General features: G+C 38.7%; 4 protein-coding genes and 1 non-coding gene across 9 annotated transcripts; 2 read left to right on the forward strand and 3 right to left on the reverse strand.

Annotated features, from left to right (window-relative positions):
* Positions 1-68: 68 nt before the first annotated feature.
* LOC103434520 (chaperone protein ClpB1-like) lies at positions 69-4,579 on the forward strand. 5 transcript variants are annotated; one of them, XM_029103304.2, is made up of 9 exons: positions 69-419; positions 816-974; positions 1,074-1,306; positions 1,409-1,702; positions 1,856-2,181; positions 2,289-2,625; positions 2,720-2,929; positions 3,501-3,902; positions 4,019-4,579. In XM_029103304.2, exons 2-9 carry the CDS (start codon positions 833-835, stop codon positions 4,076-4,078), a joined length of 2,004 nt encoding a protein of 667 aa, XP_028959137.1. In that variant the 5' UTR covers positions 69-419; positions 816-832; the 3' UTR covers positions 4,079-4,579. The 5 variants fall into 5 exon arrangements, with proteins under 5 accessions (XP_028959137.1, XP_017187875.2, XP_017187876.2 ...); XM_017332386.3 differs by having other exon boundaries at positions 69-261; XM_017332387.3 differs by having other exon boundaries at positions 114-261; positions 822-974.
* Positions 4,580-4,791: 212 nt separating this feature from the next.
* On the reverse strand, positions 4,792-6,300 carry LOC103434521 (small ribosomal subunit protein mS86 (rPPR1)-like). The gene has a single exon (XM_008372886.4). It carries the CDS (start codon positions 6,159-6,161, stop codon positions 4,983-4,985), a length of 1,179 nt encoding a protein of 392 aa, XP_008371108.2. The 5' UTR covers positions 6,162-6,300; the 3' UTR covers positions 4,792-4,982.
* Positions 6,301-6,325: 25 nt separating this feature from the next.
* On the reverse strand, positions 6,326-6,397 carry TRNAW-CCA (transfer RNA tryptophan (anticodon CCA)). The gene has a single exon. It is a non-coding gene; the product is annotated as a tRNA-Trp (tRNA).
* A 5,432-nt stretch (positions 6,398-11,829) lies between these two features.
* On the forward strand, positions 11,830-15,853 carry LOC103434519 (tobamovirus multiplication protein 1). The gene is made up of 11 exons (XM_008372884.4): positions 11,830-12,388; positions 12,810-12,900; positions 13,000-13,052; positions 13,173-13,265; positions 13,424-13,495; positions 13,979-14,051; positions 14,200-14,245; positions 14,348-14,411; positions 14,778-14,831; positions 15,165-15,242; positions 15,347-15,853. The coding sequence occupies exons 1-11, from the start codon at positions 12,230-12,232 to the stop codon at positions 15,437-15,439; spliced, it is 876 nt and encodes a 291-aa protein (XP_008371106.1). The 5' UTR covers positions 11,830-12,229; the 3' UTR covers positions 15,440-15,853.
* Positions 15,854-16,180: 327 nt separating this feature from the next.
* LOC103434518 (derlin-2.2) lies at positions 16,181-18,514 on the reverse strand. The gene is made up of 6 exons (XM_008372883.4): positions 18,114-18,514; positions 17,522-17,621; positions 17,192-17,406; positions 17,010-17,093; positions 16,776-16,829; positions 16,181-16,549 (listed from the first exon to the last, which is right to left on the reverse strand). The coding sequence occupies exons 1-6, from the start codon at positions 18,210-18,212 to the stop codon at positions 16,367-16,369; spliced, it is 735 nt and encodes a 244-aa protein (XP_008371105.1). The 5' UTR covers positions 18,213-18,514; the 3' UTR covers positions 16,181-16,366.
* Between the last annotated feature and the right edge of the window lie 2,296 nt (positions 18,515-20,810).

Here is a 20,810-nt window from a genome sequence, read left to right on the forward strand (position 1 = left end):
GTAACAAAGGTGTGGAATAACAAATAAAGGGGTGGATATTTATAAGGTGGGGGCCCTATGCGTTTTGTAGGACCCAAAACGACCACATTGGTCTCGATCGTTTCGTTTCAGCCGGTTCGAACGACCGGGTGAGGTCGGTTAGCGATCGGCAGTTAAAAACCCTCACTCACTCTCTCCCTCCCTCCTTATTTGCGCGCTCTCTACAAAAACACTAGTAAAAGGGCTTCAAGCGAGACATCTCCTCTCCGACTCTGCAACCAGGTTAGGGTTTTTGTAATTCTGACGTTGTTTTGTAGAAATTAGGGCTTTCTCTTCCCTTCGTCCCTCTCCTCTTCCATCTTCATTCATCCAAATTGAAACGTCCGTCTGCGTAATTTCTGTTGGTTTAGAGTGAAATTCCGTTTTGCGGCCGAGAAAAGGTATGAACTTGAAGCTTCTGAATTCCCAATGTAACGCAATCGCGCGTTAATTGTCGGGGACTATGGTGGGTTTGGGTTGGTTTTCACGACGGTCCCTGAAAATTAACTAAATTCGATTTTAGCCCACTTCCACAGTAAGTCTAGTTCAATTGAAATTTTTTATTGGAGAAGTTAGCTTCAGGAACACTTCTTATTGCAGTAGGAAACTGTAGTGTGTTTAATCTTTACTCTTTATTTTATCAAATTAATTTAGGGGTGTCCTCGACTGTAAATTAGGTTAGAACTTTGAAGGAGTCTGGATTTTTTGCATAATTAGTGTTTTTTCAATAGTGGGTTTTGGTAAAATGACCGAAAAATCTGAACTTTTGTGTTTCTGACATGGAAATTGTGATGAAGTTGTAGGTGTGACAGAGATGGATACAGAGCAATGGATGGGGGAGTTTGTTAAGAAGCTCCAGGTTGAAGATCAGGAGAAGTTGGAGCTGGCTTATGGTGTTGAAATCGAAGCAGAGGCAGTGTGTGTTGCTTTCCGAATCATCATGCAATACCCCGATGGTTAGTTGATTGGTACCGCTATTCTTTTCTCAATCGTTAGTGTGAAAATGCCATGGTGGTTAAGTTTTCATCGTGCTTTTTCTTGTTTATGATGTTCAGTTTTTCAGTTCGATAGTAGTGGAGAATTTGATGACACCCAGAAGGAAATTTTGCAAAATAAGGTTGTTGGGCTTTTAAAGGAAGCTTGTGCAAAATTGAGGGATAAATTTGAGTACTCTAGACAAGAAGAGGATGATCTAGATGTCGGTGAGTACCAGTTGCGTCGCACACTTGTTGAGTTAAACGAAATCAAGAAAGAAAGAGATCCATCTACACAAAAGTGGAGCGATCGTGTAAGCTACACTTATTAGTTACGAGCAACATTGGTATATTTCTCTTCTTGTTTTTGGGTATGCACTGTTTTCCTGAGAAATATGTAATGTTGGGACGTTCAGGTGAAAAAGGAACATGAAGAATTGAAGGGTATGTGGAACCAGTTGGAGACGAACTGGGTGCAAGTAAAAACTTCACGGCAGAGATGTGACATCAGAGCTCGAGAGGCGCTTTTGTTGGAAAGGATGCACGAAAGGTTGGCTTTACGTATAAATGAGGCAAGATTAAAGACGGTGAACAGTTTCTCTGGGTCTGGGATGTTGCAATGGATTGATGACCATGTGACTGAGCTTTTATATACAACTCGCAAAGATTTTAAGCATGAGCTAACCGTTAGCCCGCACGTTGTTGCGAAGGTGGATATATCTTTTATTTACTCCTATGCTAGACTTTTGCTTCCTTTACCGACTATACGTCATGACAATCTAGGTGATTGGCCTTTTTATTCTTATTAGAAATTGAAAAGTGATTCAATTTCGTGGTCTCAATCGTTTTTGCATGATATGCAGGCAGCAAGCCCCTTGATTGATGCTCCACCACCATTGTCGCTTTCTGAACCAACACTGCCTCAGAACCTTGAACAAAGAATTGCTAAGAGGGTAATTGGACAGGAACACGTTCTACTTGCAGTAACTGCTGCTCTATCAAGGCAGAGGCCTCAGCGACGCCCTATTGGATCCTTCCTCTTCATGTGCGGCTCTGGTTATGGGAGGACAGAAATGGCAAAATCTTTGGCCGGACTACTTTTTGATAACAAAGACATGATAGCAGAGTTTGACCTGGCAAAATACTCAGGTCCAAATTCTTTCTCACGCCTCATTGGTCTTCTTTCTAGGTAATTTGTTAATTGAGTGGTGCGTTCCTACATTTTTTTTTTTTGTTTCAGGCTGAAAATTTTCCTAAGCTTATTTTTACATTATATCTGGACTTTTGCTCCTGTAGTTACATTGAGTCAGGCATGAAGAGGGAGCGCTCAGAGGCTGTTAAGAAGAGGCCTATAGGTCTCATTTTGTTTGACAATGTTGACAAGGCTCATGGATCTATTATTGACATTCTGACCGAGATTATAGGTTTTGGTCATCTAATAGATGGTCAGGGGAGCGTCGTTGACTTCACTAAAACATTGATAATCATGACAACGAATATTGGATGTGATAAATACTGGCCATGGAATTGCAAATGTGCAGACGAAGTTCAGAAGTTCCCCTTAAAAGAAGGATTATATGATGATGCATGGGAAACAAAACACAATTCCTGCTATCTTTCTCTTTTGAGGGAGGTAAATTTTGGAAGCATCATATCTATATTATTTTGTTGAAAGGCAACCGTTATCATATTATTACCAAATCACCTTTGCATCTTCTCTTTCGCAGGCAAAACAGCATTTCAGACCTCAATTGCTTGAATATGTGGATGATGTGATTGGAATTAGGTCTCTATCCGTTCAGCAGTTGAAGGCGGTTGCTAGGCTCCAGTTAAGGGACATTGCCAGCTGCATGACACAGAAGGGCCTCATTATATACCCATCTGAAGCTGCATTAGATATTATTGTCCAGAGGTCAACTTGGCTTGGAGATAGAATCGTATGTCTTTCATAATGATGATCTTTCTTACTGGAACTGGGAAAACCGTAGAAAAAGATAACTTTTTATATTAAAAAAGGGAACAAACAGCTAGGTTAATCAGGTAAAACTAGTTCATATGCATTGTGGAGAACCGGAAAGGAGTCATTTTCCTCCAATCTTGTAGATTTCTCATACCCATATTAACACTGAATAAAGCTTGCTCCTTTGTACATTAGGAAAAAACCATGCTTTCCAAGATAGTTATAATAAACATTATATGAGAAAAGTCATTCGAGTAAGTCAACGGAAATGAGTACTCTTAATTTTTCCTTGATTTATCTTACTTCAGAAATGTCTATTAAAATGAACCATGGATATTCATACATTTCATATAATACCAATATTGCATAAAATGCGGATATGCGTCTGAGTTGTCTCTGCTTTCTTTTAAATATAATTAGCAAACAGATCTTTTACGAATTATGTGCAACATTGATCAAACGCATGACAATAAGCTGTTTTTTTTTTGTTTTTTTTATAGTAATTGTGCTGTCGTGTATAATATTGATTGCTTCCGTTGTTGTAACAGAGAGGTGGAGAGAGAATAAGGATGTGGCTTGAAGAGAACTTGGTTCCGCTGCTGTTTGAGAAGCTTGCTAAGAACATTTTAAATGAGATGTCTATCATATATATTGAAGCCTCGGTGGAGACAAACCAATTGTCCTACAGCTGGGCCAATTGTGTACATTCACTGGAAGAACAAGATGTTAACCAATTAGTATCTTTAAGGGATTTGAGATTGATGTATCGCAAAGAGAAAGAACGAGCAAAGAATGTCTATGTTCTAAGAAAACTTCACAACAGATTAATCGCAGGTGCAAATGCTGAACTGGGTTATACTACTGCTGTTGTTCAAGAGCTGGTTAATACAATTCAGGATCTAGTTACAATCCCCAGCAGTCTCAAGTCTTTGCTCGACAATCCTAAAATGGTACGTAATTTGGTTTTTGTTTGGCACTCGCTCTTTCTGAATGGTTATTAAGTTGTTAACTAAGTTGAACATGAGTGCATTTATACAATGGTTCCACTATTCGTGACTTCTTTTAGGCGGCGGAGGCAGCCTTGAACGAGGACGAGGTTAGGCAGAACAAGAGGGCTAAAACATAGAAGCAACGATTGAGTTGCTCGGAGATTGAATTACGAAAGTTTTGATCGAGCAGCTTATTGTATGAAGAAGCCGGAAATATGACCCTTTACCCTTCTTTAGAATGCAATCTGCTGACTTGCATTTTCGGGTTCAAATCTTCGGACGACATGAATCTTGCCGCGCCTCCTTTCTCAAAAGGACTTGGCATAGACAGGACCAGCTGCCCGGAGTCCTGAGCTTTTTACTGCGCAAAGCTGACTCAAGTTTCAAGCAGATGTAAATTACTAACTTATCAGAATAACCAAAGAGTGATTTTTGGGCCACACACAAGAACTTTTTATGGAGTTTCACATTTTTCGTTTATGAGATCGTAGATTTTAGCTTCAGTGTAAATATTTAACTCGATCGACATTACTGTAAATCTGTATTTACCCTCGGTAGGGGTCGACTCCAACCCGATCGAATGCATGTAGTTACTATGTAATGCACTCGTCGTGAAATGAACCATGGTAACGTAGAAATTCGTTGTGTTGGACGCATGTCCTTCGCAAAAAGGACAGATTTTTTTTTTTTTTTAACAAACGATATTATCTACACGAAGTAGTGGGAGAATAGGCTAAGCTCACAATGAGCTAACAATAATATGGTTTAAATTCACCTTTGGCGAGAATCGAACCTGAAATCTCTTACTTACAAGTAAAGAAGAATATCACTAGATCGTAGTACTAAGTGGTATAAATAGTACAAATGGATTTTGTACCAATAATTTTAATAATGATTTGATTACTTATTGACATTTTTGCCCTTGATTCGTTTTTTCAATCTCTTACCTACGAAGAAAAATACAATAGACTGTCGCACTAACAAATGAAAAAGCCATACCAATAAAAAAAAAAAAAAACCATCTCCTTCCTCGCCGAGTTCTTACTGCGGCAATGCAGCTTCAACTTCATTCCACCGATCTTGATTCACCGAAAACTTCTCCTTCATCTGCCCGATAACCTCCCTTGCCTCCGCCACCTTCGAAACCTTCACCAGTCCGTCCACGAGCAACTTCATGGTTCCAAAATTGGGAACCCAATTCTGCTCAATGCTCTCCTTGGCAAACTGCAATGCACTCTCAAACTCCCCACCTTTGCACAGGAAATACACAAGAGTGAAGTAGCAGTTGGCATCTGCCTTAAATCCGCGGTTCACCATGTTGGTGAACGTCTTCTTCGCCTCGTCCAAGTTCCCTTCCTTGCAAAACCCATGAATCAGATGGCAAAATGTGACTGCATTCGGCTTCATCCCCCTCGAAAGCATCCCATCCAGCAACGCTTTTGCCTCGCCAGACTTCCTCAATTTGCACAAACTCTTGATCCTAATGTTGTAAGTGGAAAGTCCGGGCTGAAACCCGTGCTTCTCCATCAAATTCATCACCTTCCCAACGTCTTCAAACTTCATTTCGGTGTAAAACCCGGTGAGCAAATGCCCGAAAGTGTCGGCATCCGGCTTCACATTCTTCCTCTCCATCTCCGCCAGCACCGAGTAGGAGGAGCTGGTGGTGCCCGCCTCCGATAACGCCTTGATCACGTAATTGTAAGTCTCCAAATCGGGCTGGATCCTGTAAATCTTCGGGAATTCGAGAAAAACCCGGTTCACCTCCTTGTAATTCCTGGCGAATATACAGGCGAGCAGCAACGCATTGAGCGTCTTGACGTTCCGAGGGATGCCCAATTCCTCGCAGCGCTCAAAGGTGCGGACGGCGTGGTCGGGCATGTCGGCCTGACCGTAGAGGATGATGGCGTGGGAGGCGAAGCGCTGCGTTTTGAGGTCGGGCCGGGAGGCGAAGAGGTCGTCGAGGAACTGGCGGATGAAGTCGTAGTGGTTGTCGTCGCGCAGGCGGTTGATGGCGACGGAGAAGGCGATGCGATCGAGGTGGGATTCGGGGGTTAGGGAGGCGGATTTGCAGATTTCGAGGATTCTGGAGGGGTCTTTCTCGGATTTGAGGAGGGCGATGGCGGTTCTAGTTTTGTCCTTGGAGGAGAGTGGGGCCGCCGTGGAGAGGTGGCGGGCGTGGGGGGTGAGGGCGGCGTGGCGAAGGCGAGATAGAAGAGACATGGCTTGTAGAGAGGGAGAAGTCGGGGCTGGCGTTAGGGTTTTGCAGAGGGATTAGGGGAAGGGGGTGACACTGACAGGAGTCGGACAGTGAGTGAGAAAATAGTACGTCATGAAAAAATAAATAAAAAAAAAGTGAAAAAATAGATATTGGGGTTAAGGGGTTTTGAACCCGACGTGAATCGAACACGCAACCTTCTGATCTGGAGTCAGACGCGCTACCATTGCGCCACGGATCCCCGGCTGATTGTTTCCGACATACCATGAAATTTATAACGGGTAGGATTCTCTCTCCTCTTCAGTTCCCTCTCCTTCTCTTCTTTCTCCTCTTATTTGAACGGTTAAGACTAAGTCACATTAACATATTGTGCTGACTTTTTTTATAGAGACAAAAAAAAATGTGAGAAGAGGGAATCAGGAGGGGAGAAAATATCTCTAAAGGCATAAAAAGAAGTGTGAGAAGAGGGGGAGAGTGGAGGGGATTAGAAGAGGAGAAACTATTACTCTCATTTATAAACCTTAACCTTTAGGTAGCAGGGATTGTACGCCACGGGTTAAAAAAAATTGAAAAAAAAAATCAAACTGAATGCTGAAGCGAAGCCAAAAAAATAAAAAACTGAAATAAATCATATTTGGTTTCGATTTTAGGGTTCAAAAACCAAACTAAAACGAAAACCCCCTTAAAACGACGATGTTTTATGTGTTAAACTTAACCTTGACTATACAACCCCCTTCCAAACTTGATACCCAAACCTAGTTACCCTCCTTACGCTCTACAGAACGAACCCTCCTCTTGTCGATACCACACCTAACATGACACATCCTCCTGTCGACGTCGCACCTAACATAACCCTCCTCCTCCTCTCGACGTCGCACTTGACGCCTCTCACACCTCGTTTGCCATCTCCTCACCCACACCGAACAAAACACCTCCTCCTCTCAATGTCACAATTAAGCTAACTATAAGAGGTTTACTTATCGTTAACTTAATTGTGCTCTATGAACATTGATTATATTGCTAGTAAAGTAGGAACTCAAAAGCACAAGGTGTCGAATCAAACAAAATAAAATCACAAAAAAGTAGGTCACAATCGACACCACTATTATTACATATCATGTAAACACATGGGGCCGCGGCTGGCCTCTTAATTCTAATTTTATATAGTGGGTCTTCGGAATGTGACAGCATCAAGGGGATTTGCAACCTTCAACAACCACGTATAAGTAGATCATACCATATGTCTTGTTTTTCAAATTAATAATTTACATTTTTCGTATTTATAAAGAATTGCAAGAAAAAAAAGGCATCCACATGTCACATGTGGGGATAGGACACATGTGTATTGAAATAATTTATTCTATTTTTATGCTTTTACTAACACGTAAAAAGCTTACTCCAATTTTTTATTTCTTATGTGGTTGATAACACTTGTATTGAAATATCTCATGAATAAAAATATCGGTACGTTAATTTGTAAAATATCGATAGATATATTGATATCAGTTGTTTTAATAGAAATGATGGAAATTTAAAATGAAATTTTATTGAATATAAATATTGGTTTAAACAAAATACAAGAGTTTTCTTGATATTTAACTAATATGTCAAAAATCGACAAAATATGTCGATTTTAACCAAAATTTAAGAGTTTCTTCTATTTTGAGTGAAGTTTCAACCCCCTTTTTCCATATCTTTATTTGATTTTTCTAATCTTTCTAGAAAATATTTACCGTATCGAAGAAATATAAAACATTGTTAACACATGTGTATTAAAATCATTTTAATTATTTGACTTCTTTTACTAACACTTGTTGGGAGGTGGATTGTTTGCCCTCCCATTTCCATACTCTTCCTATCCCCTTCTGTTTTTGTCATCACGGTTAAGCCATATCAACATTTTATATTAATTTTTTTATAAAAATAATAAAACAAAAAGTAATGGGAATATAAAATGTTGACGTGACTTAACCGTTACCACACAAAACATGAGGGGATGGAAAGAATATGAAAATGGGAGGGCAGACAATCCACCTCTGTCTTGTTGATAATTCTTTGTTCTACGTAAATATAACGTAATTGTAAACAAAATTGAAGATAAGATCAAAATTAAACTAAAATATAAGTATTCAGTGTCATTGACCCATAATCCATCTACTAATAAATAAAATTAGGTAGCAAGTCGCTTCAATATGTTGAAGGACTAACATGTAATTGGTGGCATGATCGATATCCAAGTATACATATGGCATATATATATATATATATATATCTACTTACGTCCTTGAAGCTAGAGTCCAACAAGTTATTGTGTAGATGATATCGATGTCAAAGTCATGAAAGGGAAGGCAAAACATTCGTCACGTACTTTTCTGCGCATTCGCCGATTAATTCATACCCAAGAAACGGACATTATTCCAAACCCATTTCCTTTTCACCTTTCTCATTTTTCTTCTTTATCATCTATATGCTTTAATATTGTCCATTTTTCTAATTAATTTTAAAAAATAAATCGTTACCAAATTGGTTATAAAATACTATTGGCAATCTGATAATGCTAATCTTGTTGAAGTATCAAGGAGGGGCTAGTGGTGGAGTGGAAATTAAGCAAATCTCTTATTGAAGTATCGAACTTAAACATAAATATACGTAGAACTTGAAACATGATGTTCAAAGTCGACTTTAAGATAGTAAGATTTTGGGGGCTTGTCCAAAACTTGAGCTAAGGCCCTTAGGGCGCGTTTGTTTGCCCTCGTTAAAGTTCACCGGACTGGACAAAACTAAGGGTTAGTCCAGTCCCATATTTGTTCCCAACAAGGATTAGCTTTAGTGAGACAAGCTCTCACTCGCCACAACTAAAGGCAAGGCTATCTGGTCTTAACGAGTACCCCCGAGAACCATGTGACTAGCTAAGACCATCATCTCTCTCATCCTTATCATGCTCGATGACTACTCATGGCCACTCATTGTGACCTCCGACCACACACTGCCGTTAACTTTCCGATTCGACTATCTCTTTCAAATACGTTTCACAACCAATTTTCACATAAAAAATATACCAAATTGAACCTGGGAGTGAGGGGATTCCGTTTCTACAAGTGGTCGGAGGTGGCCGAAAATTAGCCCGAAGGTCTCGGCATGTTTTGGTTTCTTCGAATCCATGACAGATTCGAGCATGCAAAGCTTCGATCTGTGTCCAGGAATGGAAAGTAGTTTGTTGGTGGTGCAAACCTCATCCAATTCAACAAGGGTTGGCCGGAAAACACGATGGAAAACCTGCAACTCCTCGGAAAAAATGGAGATGTGAGGTTTCGTCGAATAACACACAGCTAAAGCGAGGGAGAGAGGAGAGAGAGACTGGAATCGAGAGGGACTTGGACGGAAAAAAGAGAGAGATATAGACTGTTATTGAGATGTCTAATCTGGGAGAAGGAAGGGTGGGACGGAGAATGGAGAAAAAGAGGGAGAGAAATACGGAAAGAGTGACGGCGAAGGAAGGAAAAGAGGGAGAAAAATATAGGATAATAATAAAATATTAATATTTATTAATTAAATAATATAATATTTATTAATTAAATAATACAATATAAGCTATTTCAACTTAGTCTATTTTAAGCCAGTTTAGCTTAATCCCTCAAGCTAGTCAAATCCGAAATAATCCGGTGCAACAAACACATCCTTAAGGAACAACACGTCTTGAGACTTTGCCCGTTGATAGGTGGGATTCAAATCCACAATGCGGGTAGAAGCTAATTAGTGATTTGAGTATGTAATCATTGTACGGTAACATTTTTTGTGTTTATTATATAAAGTGTCTTATTAAAGACCCTCTAAAATCAAGAATATTGTGCTGTTGAATTGGTCTGTGTAGTGAAACAAAAACCAGCTCAAAACAGTGTCTCTCTCAATTATAAGTGAAGAGATTAATTATAACAACGTTAATAATTTAATATCATACCTAAATAAAGGCAAGATTTACATTGCATGGAGATAATTTACATTCGGAAATTGACTTACGGAATTGGCGGAAACCAACCACACCGCGAAACCTGCCACGCCACGTAGTCCAGGCAAAGAAACTTCGCGTGACCCTTGATGTGAAATTAGTATAATTTAGCTGACCAATCAACGGTTGTCTGGAATGGGACATGGGGATCCCACCGCATCAGCGAATCTGCTATCCGCATCTACTCACTTGCATCACGTGGTTATCAGCTCAGCTACGTTTGTTTTTTCAAATTTTAAGCTATTTCCCAAGTTTAGGCGCCCCATGGTTAAATTTCTTTGCCGGCCAATGAGGATTATCTTCGGATCATTTTTATGAGGATTTCGAAAATTCTTCAATCATATTATTTATCGTATATCGTGTAATCAGTTTTTGTCAAGTATTATTTATATTTAATTTTAAATAAAAAAATTTATAATGATTTCTGAGTTCACGATATACGATGAACGGATGTAATTGAAAGATTCCCGAGACTCTCACAAAGAAGATCCGGCGAAGATCTTCATTCAACTCCAACATATATGCCCATCTTATTTGAATTTGGACTAAGTTGAAATAAAAATTATGAAATTTTTGTTGAAATAATTAGAAAGAATTTGAAAATTTTGTGTAGATCAAAAGCGAAATTGATCGACCAACTCAAATAGGAATTATTTGTAAAACTAAATCAATTGATCTTGGGGTGTGATGTCCACACACCCTATTTTACTTTTCACACACTTTTTTAATTTTCGACTATCGAATAAGATGAATTGAAGAGGATCAACGAACAAAAATTATTAAAGGTGTGTGAAAAATAAAATAAGGTATATGGATAGCATACTCCTTGATCTTGATATTTTATTTTATCGACTTTGTATGCTATCATTTTCACATGGAGGCTTTCATATACAATTTTCTTTGTGTATTTAACCTATTTATTTATTAAAAAATTTAAACCATACATTTTGGATTGGTAATAATAAAAGAAAAATGGTAACTTGTGGGACTGGGTGTATACGTTGTCTTTTCTTTTGGGCATACATTTAATGCAATTTTTTTTTTCTCAAAACAATAATCTAAACGAGTTCTTAAGTTTTAAATTATTGTAACTTATGAAAACATAATCAAATTCGAATGCAAGTGAGAGACTCGTTGCTCTGATCGATTGACATGATTAACATGTACATAAACTTTTATTTCACACGTTTGTACATACAGTAAAATAATTATACATTTTAACTCACATAGAAGAAAAAGTGTAAATTACTTTTAATTAATTGACCTGATTCACGTCGATATTTGCGACAAAAAAAATCAAACAAAGAGACAAGTAACTCCTCGTGAATAGGTTTCGTTTTCCCATAATTTAGGACAGAAAGGAGCAGTCTCATTTTTTCAACGTCCCTGATTGGGCAGTCCGCATAATAAAACACAAATAAGCTACCGCCAGAAAATTGCGAGAAACAAAAAATTAAAGAAAGCGCAGAAAGAGACAGAAAGGATAAGAGGGGGCGGAAATTGATCGTCTTCGAATCTTAATCAATCAAATTAGAAATTTGTATCGTTGAAATTTGATTTAACGGTTGAAATTATTATAATTTTTAAAATAAATTATTATTTGTAATCGTTAAATCAAATTTTAACGGTTTAAATTCTTTAATTTGATGATTAAAAGGAAAAGAACTGAAGAAGATTATTTTTCAGGGCAGCCATAGTAATAAGAGGGAGGGAGGGAGAGAGAGAGAGAGAGAGAGAGAGAGAGAGAGAGAGAGAGAGAGAGCGCAACTTTACAACCACCACCGCTTTCAACGTAATTGAATTATTTTGGAGAGTGAGAGTCGTCAGCGTGGAAGCTTAGGTGAGAGACGCCGAAATCCCCAGAAAGCCCTCGCCCTCTCCGTCTCTCTTGGACCGTCTGGTAGGGGCAGTACTGGTAGAGTACTCTTCCCTCCATCTTCCTCTCTCTCTCTGAGCTGAGCCGTGCCGTTTTACGACTTGAGTTTCTTCTGCTCTACGCTTCTCAAGCGTTTTGACCTTGGCTCACTCTCTGAGCTTCTCGCGCTCTCGGAGGAGCCCCGCTGCAAAATGACGAGAATGCCACTGCCATTGTTGAGCTCTGCTCCCATGGAGGCCGTCTCCATGCTCTTCAATTGGTGGGACGAGATCAACGAGTCCTCCCGGTGGCAGGACGGCTTGTTCTACGCTCTCTGCGCCTCCTACGCCCTCGTCTCTTCCGTCGCTCTGGTCTCTCTCTTTCTCTCTCTAACTTTCTATCTCTCTCTAACTTCATGTGTTTAGTGCATCTGATTCGATTTCATGTTTCTTAGTGGTTAATTAATTGCTGATTTTCTATGAATTCGAGTAACGTTTTGAGATCGGAGCTCTCAGTTAACCGAAAATTATATGATTATCCCAAAATTTCATCAAACAGTTATTGATTGCAACACATGAGTCAGTGGCGCAAGGAGGTGCGGCCGCACCTCCGGTCGCCGGAATCCGTTCCTATTCAGTTCAAATTTGGATTAATCGAGTGCGAAAAGCTGTCTCCGTTGATGCACGAAAGTAGCAGGATTCAGTCCATTTCACAAGTTACTAAAATTCTAGGTGTTCATAGAGAAATTTGTGAAATGGTGCTAAGTAGAGTGATTGTGTTTGTGATGCACAGTTTCAACTAATAAGGATTGAATTGAGAGTGCCAGAATACGGGTGGACGACGCAGAAGGTTTTTCATCTCATGAACTTCATTGTTAACGGAGGTGATTCCCGGTGCCTTACTGCCTTTCGGAGGCTCTCTTGGTATTATTTCCCTTTGATTGTGAATTTGAATTGTTTTGGTGTTGATGCTGATGTTGCAGTACGAGCAATTGTTTTCGGATTTCACAGTCAAGTGTTTCAGTTGCACCCGAGGGTTAGTCTCCTGTAGTTTCAATCACTTCACATCGTAAACCTACCACCCCTGTATGCTACTTGACACTTGTAATCGCTTTTGAAATGTATACTAAAATTTGGCAGCTGGGTCTTGAACCAGGTACTAATATTGGCCTTGTTGGATCTTCCTGGACTGCTATTTTTCTCTACGTACACACTTCTTGTCCTCTTTTGGGCGGAGATTTATCACCAGGTAAAAGCATGTTCTTAAATCTTTGCATGCTATTGGTATCTGTTTTCTGTTATTTGTAGGCCAGACTTCAATTCTACCGAGATGTACAAACGTTGAGTGCGGTTGTTTCTTTTAATGAATTTGGACTTCTGACTTCTTTTCTTACCATCATTGAACAGGCAAGAAGTTTACCAACTGATAAGCTGAGGATTGTTTATGTATCAGTCAACGCTATCATGTACTTTATACAGGTGCACTTCATTTCCCCTTTCTTCATGCTTAATTCATTGCGTGGTTTCTCTAGAGAACATAACATAACCTGTTTTGTATACAACCTTGCCACTACTGAGAGTATTACTTACATAAGCAGCTGGGTCACCTTCCAATTATTCGTTCTTTGCTTATCTTTTTGATCTTAGGTTTCTTTAAACCGTATAATTATTAGCTTTTAAACCGTATAATTATTAGCATCATCCTGCATGTTCTTTCTCAAGAAGTTTTTTGGGAAAAAGTTCTACAACTGTTAAAAGAGTAGGGTTGGCCCTCCTAGGTTGTTTTTTTCACCCATTTTGTTGCTAGGTTTCATAGAAGAAAGTTATCTTTCGGGTTTTCCTGTTTGATGTACAATTTGTAGTGTTTTGTAACCTGGAATGGCACATAATTGTTCATATTTAACTTCCTGTATTAGATACAAATTTTAAATTACCTTATGAATAATGTGGTTTTGTCTTCAGGTTTGCATCTGGATATACCTCTGGATAGACGACAACAGTGTCGTTGAGCTCATTGGAAAGATATTCATTGCAGGTAAGGCCTGTTCCGAGTCATGCTATAGGTTTCACAAGGCCCCTGTAATTGAGAATGACTTTTTTGGCATCTCATAGTCTTATGGATCTGGTCATCGCTTCTCTTGTTTAATAAGCATACTCATTATATTGTACCTATTTTGTTCCAGTTGTGTCATTTGTGGCTGCACTAGGCTTCTTGATATACGGAGGAAGGTTAGTGTTCTGCATCGTATTTAAAGTATATGGAGCTTTGTCTGTTCTGTGTTTGTGCCCATGCATTTGTAATGGGTGGATTATTATCAACAATTTGTTCAGGTTATTTTTCATGCTGAGACGCTTCCCCATTGAATCTAAAGGGAGAAGGAAGAAACTTCATGAGGTTTGTGTCTTGCGTTACATTTCGTCTATCAGATTAGAAGACCTGATTGCTAAATTGATGGCATAGAATCTTCTTGGCTAGATTTATTCACTGCTTTGTTGTGTAATTTTGTTTTGCAAAGTTTACTGTTCAGAATACAACACACAACAATGTCAACAAAGCACATAAATGGGAGCATTTTGTACTATCTTGATGTAGTACCATCATAATTGCTTGCAAATATTTTTTGTTCGTAAAATCTCCCTTAATGCATTGTGAGTTTCATGTAGATCAAGTTTTTGGGTTCTGAAAGCCAGAGAAAATATGGGCGAACAATTTGTTCTGTTAAAACTAGTTATATTGACTAACAAGTTGTTGACATTGCAGGTCGGATCGGTTACAGCCATATGTTTCACCTGCTTTCTCATAAGATGCTTTGTGGTAAGGTTCAAACCATTCCAACGCAGTAGTGATTTGAAGAACCATTATCTTGCATTCTTATAGAATAGTTAACATTCCAGATTACTTACGCAATTTACTCCCCAAAACGAAAACCCAAAAGAGCTATAAAATTTCTTCATTAGTTGCTCTAGGACTCATCTGAGGCTACAGGGGTTGGATTAACATTTCTGATTCAAGTATCGTCTTATGAACTTTGACCCAAATGATGATCGTCGTAGGACTACTGCTTTCTTGTTTTGCTTTATGAGGTCGTGCTTTCATCCTCGTATATTAAGTTTGCTGGGAGTTTCATCAACTTGGTTCAAAATGTAGGTTGTCCTATCGGCTTTTGATGCAGACGCATCACTTGATGTTTTGGATCATCCGGTTTTGAACGTGATATACTACATGGTAGTCTACTAAGCTTCGTTTATTTACAGAGCTAATTTTCCTTTCTTATTCTTCAAACTCTTCTATTTTTCGCCTTTTAAATTTGAACCATCTGTCCTCTGCAGCTGGTTGAGATCCTGCCTTCAGCACTAGTCCTTTACATCTTGCGCAAACTGCCCCCCAAGAGGGTATCGGCTCAGCATCATCCGATCCGTTAGCACAATTCACCCTTATTCTTTATGTTATTTTTGCTCCCCTAGAATTATTCTTTACGGATTTGGAGTTTGGTGCAAATGAAAATGAGCGAAAGCCAGAAAAACAGTCCAGATGTAGAATTCCGGCGTGGCTCATGCTGCCGGCATTTTTTTAGACGTATGTATATTACACAGCTCTCTAGAGCTAGCCAAGGGAAGATAATTGAATCAATTCCATGGTTATTTTGACAGTTAGTAGTTTATTCGATCGACGTTGTGACAGAAAGGAAATGTTCATGTAATTTTATTGTTGTAGGTTGTGTTTTTATTTGTTTTTAGGGTACACTTACACATCATGTTGAAGCTCAAGTGATTTGTTTTCTTAGCCCCCAGTAGACAATTGATGTGAAATAATATAAGCAGATCATTTTTTTTTTATCTTGGATTCTTGCTATGTTTTTGATAAACTACCACCACTAATTGCATATGATTGACGTCTTGGCTCATTTGGAATTGCTTCTGAAATAACGTCAAGTGTTTTGTCAATCAAAGGTGCTTATCATGGTATTTGGCATAAAAACGCCTACATTGGGCACTTCCACGTGCCTTTTCATGACGCACTTAATCTCAACATGGTTATAGCAAAAACGCTTATGAACAGAAGCACTTCATGTAGTAGCAACCACGAACGACCTCGTAGTAACGGGAGAATAAAATGTAGTATAAGATGTGCATATTATCGAAGAAACTATATTAGATCGCAACTACAGAGAAAAGAGACTTGATTGCACATTGACGAGCTTTCAACTGTAACAAGATACAAAAGAAAAAGCAATTAGCATATCATTGAAGATCTTTCTATATATTACAGAGCCGAAAATCCATCCTAAATGCCGGATAAATATCCCAAAAGCTATAAACCTCATCAACCTGGCTTTCCCCGCGATCTGATTAATCTTGGTGAAGTTCCTCCACGGGTGGTGGTGCAAACCTCACATTTCCTGGTCGTGCCACCACAACAGGGTCATCCGCAAACAGTGCTTTGATAAAAGAAGGGGTTCTCAAGGGCCGGCGACCTGTCATTCGTGGGTACACATCTTCCAGAAAGTAATAGGCATGACCGGCAATCATTCCCTGATTCAAACCAATAAACATACAGAGAAAGGATTAGTGGATGAAAACCCCGAAAACTTAAGGTATCGTTGTATAACTGGTGCGGCAGATTCATAAACGATTTGTGCATGAATTAACACACCGAATTTGAAACTATCAGTATACTACTACGTTATACACAGTCAGTAAGTTGAGATGCTCAATTGATATATCAAATCAGTGCAAAGTCTTAGAAGAGATAACCCACCAAAAGATCCACCCACGGGCTAGCTCCAACAAAGACAGAGAACGTCAGAAGAACCTGGAGGAAAAACGAAACAGATGTTTAACCATAGCCAAGGATGCAAGGGTTACTAATACTCATCATGTCTGAATCGTTTTCAGGAGGACTTGTCTTAGGATAAACATCAAGAGATTAATACCAACGACAACGAGATAGATGTTAACAGAAATCAATAAAGGAAATATTAAGATTACTGACCCAAGGTAGGTAAGCTGCTGTGAAGGTAAAGAGGCCCAAGAAGCTCATATGAATGAATGGATTTTGCTTGCTCCACACGTAGACCTGTTAAACAGGAATGCATAAGGGTTCTAGAAACAAAACAAACATACCAAACTTTGGAAACAAATCCATCGAAACCCAACAAAGAAAATGTATCGAACCATCATGAATGTTAGCGAGTTGCTGAGGAATATAATCTTTGCAAACGACGCAGACAATTGAGGTATCATCCCTCCAACCAGAACTATCCCAGTCAACACAGCGGCACCAAATAAGAGCATGTAAAAGAAATCAGCAGTCCGTCCTCGGAAAGAGTTCTCTTCGAGAAGCTTGCAGTACCGAGCAAGAAAGAACATGTGGAACATGAAATCCAAGTCTGGCAATGCCAAAATATAAAACCATGTTAGGAAAAAACAACCAGTGACAACTAAACGACACGAATTTCCATCCCTACAAATGGAAGCATTTTAAAAGTGGACAGCAACAATTACCCATTTTCCGGAAGTAAAGAAAATTAGTAACGAGGCGCCAGAACTGATACTGCTTGACCACTAGATTAGGGTTCAAGTACAGATTGTGAGGAGAGATTATCTGCAAAAGTTTTACCATTTGAACGAAGAAAGCCATCAGTCAACAAAGAGAAAGAAGTAGCTATAATAACTACATAAAACCTTCCAAACTTCCAACAAATCCTATCAAGCATGAAAATTCAACAGAGAACAAACTCACATTTACGAAATCCAGAACAAAAATTAGAGAAAAAATAAAACTAATGCCAGAATTAACCCAGCTGACAGATTTTAAGCTCCATCAAAGAACTAGATAACACTAAATAACAATTAAACATCTACATAAACGCAATATTTTCAAAACAATCATTCCTAAACAAATTTGCAAAACCCATAACATTCAGCTGCCCAAGTAAAAATCAAAGCAATAACAAACAAATTTCCAAGCTTGAGCCAAACCCCAATTGAAATCGGACAAAATCAGAAGACCCCATTTGCACCGAACCAACAGGGACGATTCTAGAGCGAGAAAGATCGAAATTTTTCAATGAGAGAGAGAGAGATAGAGGCATACGTCGAGGGAGCAACCGATGTTGGTGACAACAGCTGCGGTGAGGTAAGAGCGGGTGATCACAGGCATCTGCTTGTACCATTCTTCGACTGCCTGAGCCATGATTACGCAATCAAATTACAGCTCGAAGCAAAATCTGACCAACTTTTTGAGGGTTTGGAAATTTTGCAGAAAAAAGATTTTGAGATGCGAAAAGAAGAGAAGATAAGTCTTGAGAGACAGATCTGCGCCTCTCGCCTGAACTGGGAAATGACAGATGCAGGACCAATCAGAGAGCGAGTGACTGCCACGAACCAACCAGCTTGTTTCGCTCCGGTTGGATTCGAAGGCACTTATTCGCTACTATTTGGATTATTCAGTTTTTGGGCTCTCAGGCCCACGGGCCGCATAAATTGGAATCATCTGCGTTTTTGTTGGATTTTTGTTTTTTTTAACAAACTAGAATATTTACATTAAGGGGAGGGGGTGTGTTTAGCCTCATAATAGGCTAGTAATAATGTGGTTCAAATTCACATTTGACGAGAATCGAACCTAAGACCTCTCACTTACAAGTAAAGAGGAATACCATTAGATCGTAGTATTAAGTGGTTGTTGGATTTGTTTTTAATTTTGTCAATAGTTGGGTTGGAGAGGGGGTGTGTTTACCCTCACAATAGGCTAGTAATAATGTGGTTCAAATTCACTTTGCACGAAAATCAAATCTAAGACCTCTCACTTACAAGTAAAGAGGAATACCACTAGATCGTAGTATTAAGTGGCTGTTGGATTTTTTTTTTAATTTTGTCAATAGTTAGGTTGGGTTCCAAAAGAAAAAGGAAAAGGAGATGGGGAAGTTTCGAACCCGGTTGAGGAGCGTTACTAGAACCTGATTTTCTCAATGGCACTAGCCCTCCTACATACTTTCAATAGAAAAATTGATTGGGTTAATAGTACTACTATTGTCGTAAGTGATAGGCAATAGGTCGGTTTACAAAAGCTCAAAACCGTAATTAAACTAAATATTTAGGGCTTGTTTAAAAGTGATTTGAAAATGACTTAAAGTGCTTGTAGAGAAAATGTTTTTGAGTTCCAAAAACACTTGAAGTGCTTCCTAGAAGAATCACCAGCTATGTGCTTCTTCCAAAAAGCACTTCAAATGCTTTTTCAAGATTTACTTACATTTTTACTAAGAATTTTTTCTAAAAATATTTTTCACCAAAAACGTTTTCAGTCATTTTCAAATTCAAACGAACCCTTGGTAATTAGCTTTCTTTATGGTGTTCCTGCTTCTCTGTTATTGGGCTCGATGTCCATTGGGCTTCTTTGGGCGTTGAACGACGTTAGGGTCGGTAGGGCAACTTGTGAGTTCCACAACCACAATGTGTAAAAAGTTACTTTGGTTGGTTAGGATTTAATGCGGACACGACAATTTGCTGGAGTTACATCTCGGCCGTTGGGGTCATGATTACATAGTGGTTGATGCCCCCTCAAATTGAATCTTGACGGACGGGAATGCATGTGATGAGTTTCGTTTGATAATTTTTTCGTTTTTATTTTTTATAATTTTTTAATAAAATTGATTGGAAATGGAGGAGGAAAGAAGGGACGAAGAAGAACGAACAAAATGCAGTTTTTAAATTTTAGCTTTTGTTTTATGGAAGCCATCAAATTTTTTAGGGTTGATCGTCCACATTTCGAGAGTATTCATCCAAAAACTCCTTATCTCATACTAACAACATAAATTTTGTTTGTTTTAACTTTAGCACATAGATAACGACTTCTCTCAACGTTAACTTTTTATCTTTTTTTTTTAAATAATAAAATTGAAAACATTCTTCTTGTAATTACAGTTTTTCTTTTCAATTTATGCATTGTGCATTTAATTTTTTTTTTTTAAAGACATAACGATTTTCCGATTATTTGTCGGTATCGTAAACAACACAACGACAACTAAATATTGAGGTTTGAGGTAATTGGACGAGACAGCGCGATCACTATATCGTCCAAGTCCTTTTCAGTTGTCAATTTGAAGGCAATTAATCTTGTGGTCCTTCCCAAGAGATTAGATTTTGGAAAATATTTACCCACATTAATTGGGACAAGGATTGTCTGCCCTTCACTTCCAGTGCCCTTCCCGTGCCCTCATGATTGTGTAGTCACGGTTAAGCCACGTTAACATTTTATATTACTATTCATTTTTGTCTTATTATATATATAAAAAAAATAATATAAAATGTTAACGTGGCTTAACCGTGATCACACAAAACAAGAGGGCACGGAGAGGGTACTAAAAGTGGAGGGCAGACAATCCTTGTCCCATTACTTGACCCCAACACATAATCCCATGCACCGTCTTTTCTTCTCGTGACTTGCACATTTTCTCTCTTTTTTTTGTTAAAGGCATTCGCACAGCTTCGAGCCGAAAGAGTTTATAGGGGCACCTAATTATCAGTCGTCACAAATATGAATTTACATATGACAGATTGTGCACCAACGAAGACTGCTAACAACGAGATTTGAATCTTGGTGGGTTGAGACAAAAAGCAAAGACCTTACAATTTAAGTCAATTTTAACGCCGATATTATAAAACATTGCGTCAAAATATAAGATGACAAATAATCTATAAAGAGTCTCACTTTTAACAAAGCCTTTATAACATTTCTCGTAATCTAATATCATTTGTAATAAAAACACGATAGTCGAAGTTTCACCTAAACCGG

Source organism: Malus domestica, chromosome 05, assembly GCF_042453785.1.
Source record: "Malus domestica chromosome 05, GDT2T_hap1".
Classification (NCBI taxonomy): Eukaryota; Viridiplantae; Streptophyta; class Magnoliopsida; order Rosales; family Rosaceae; genus Malus; species Malus domestica.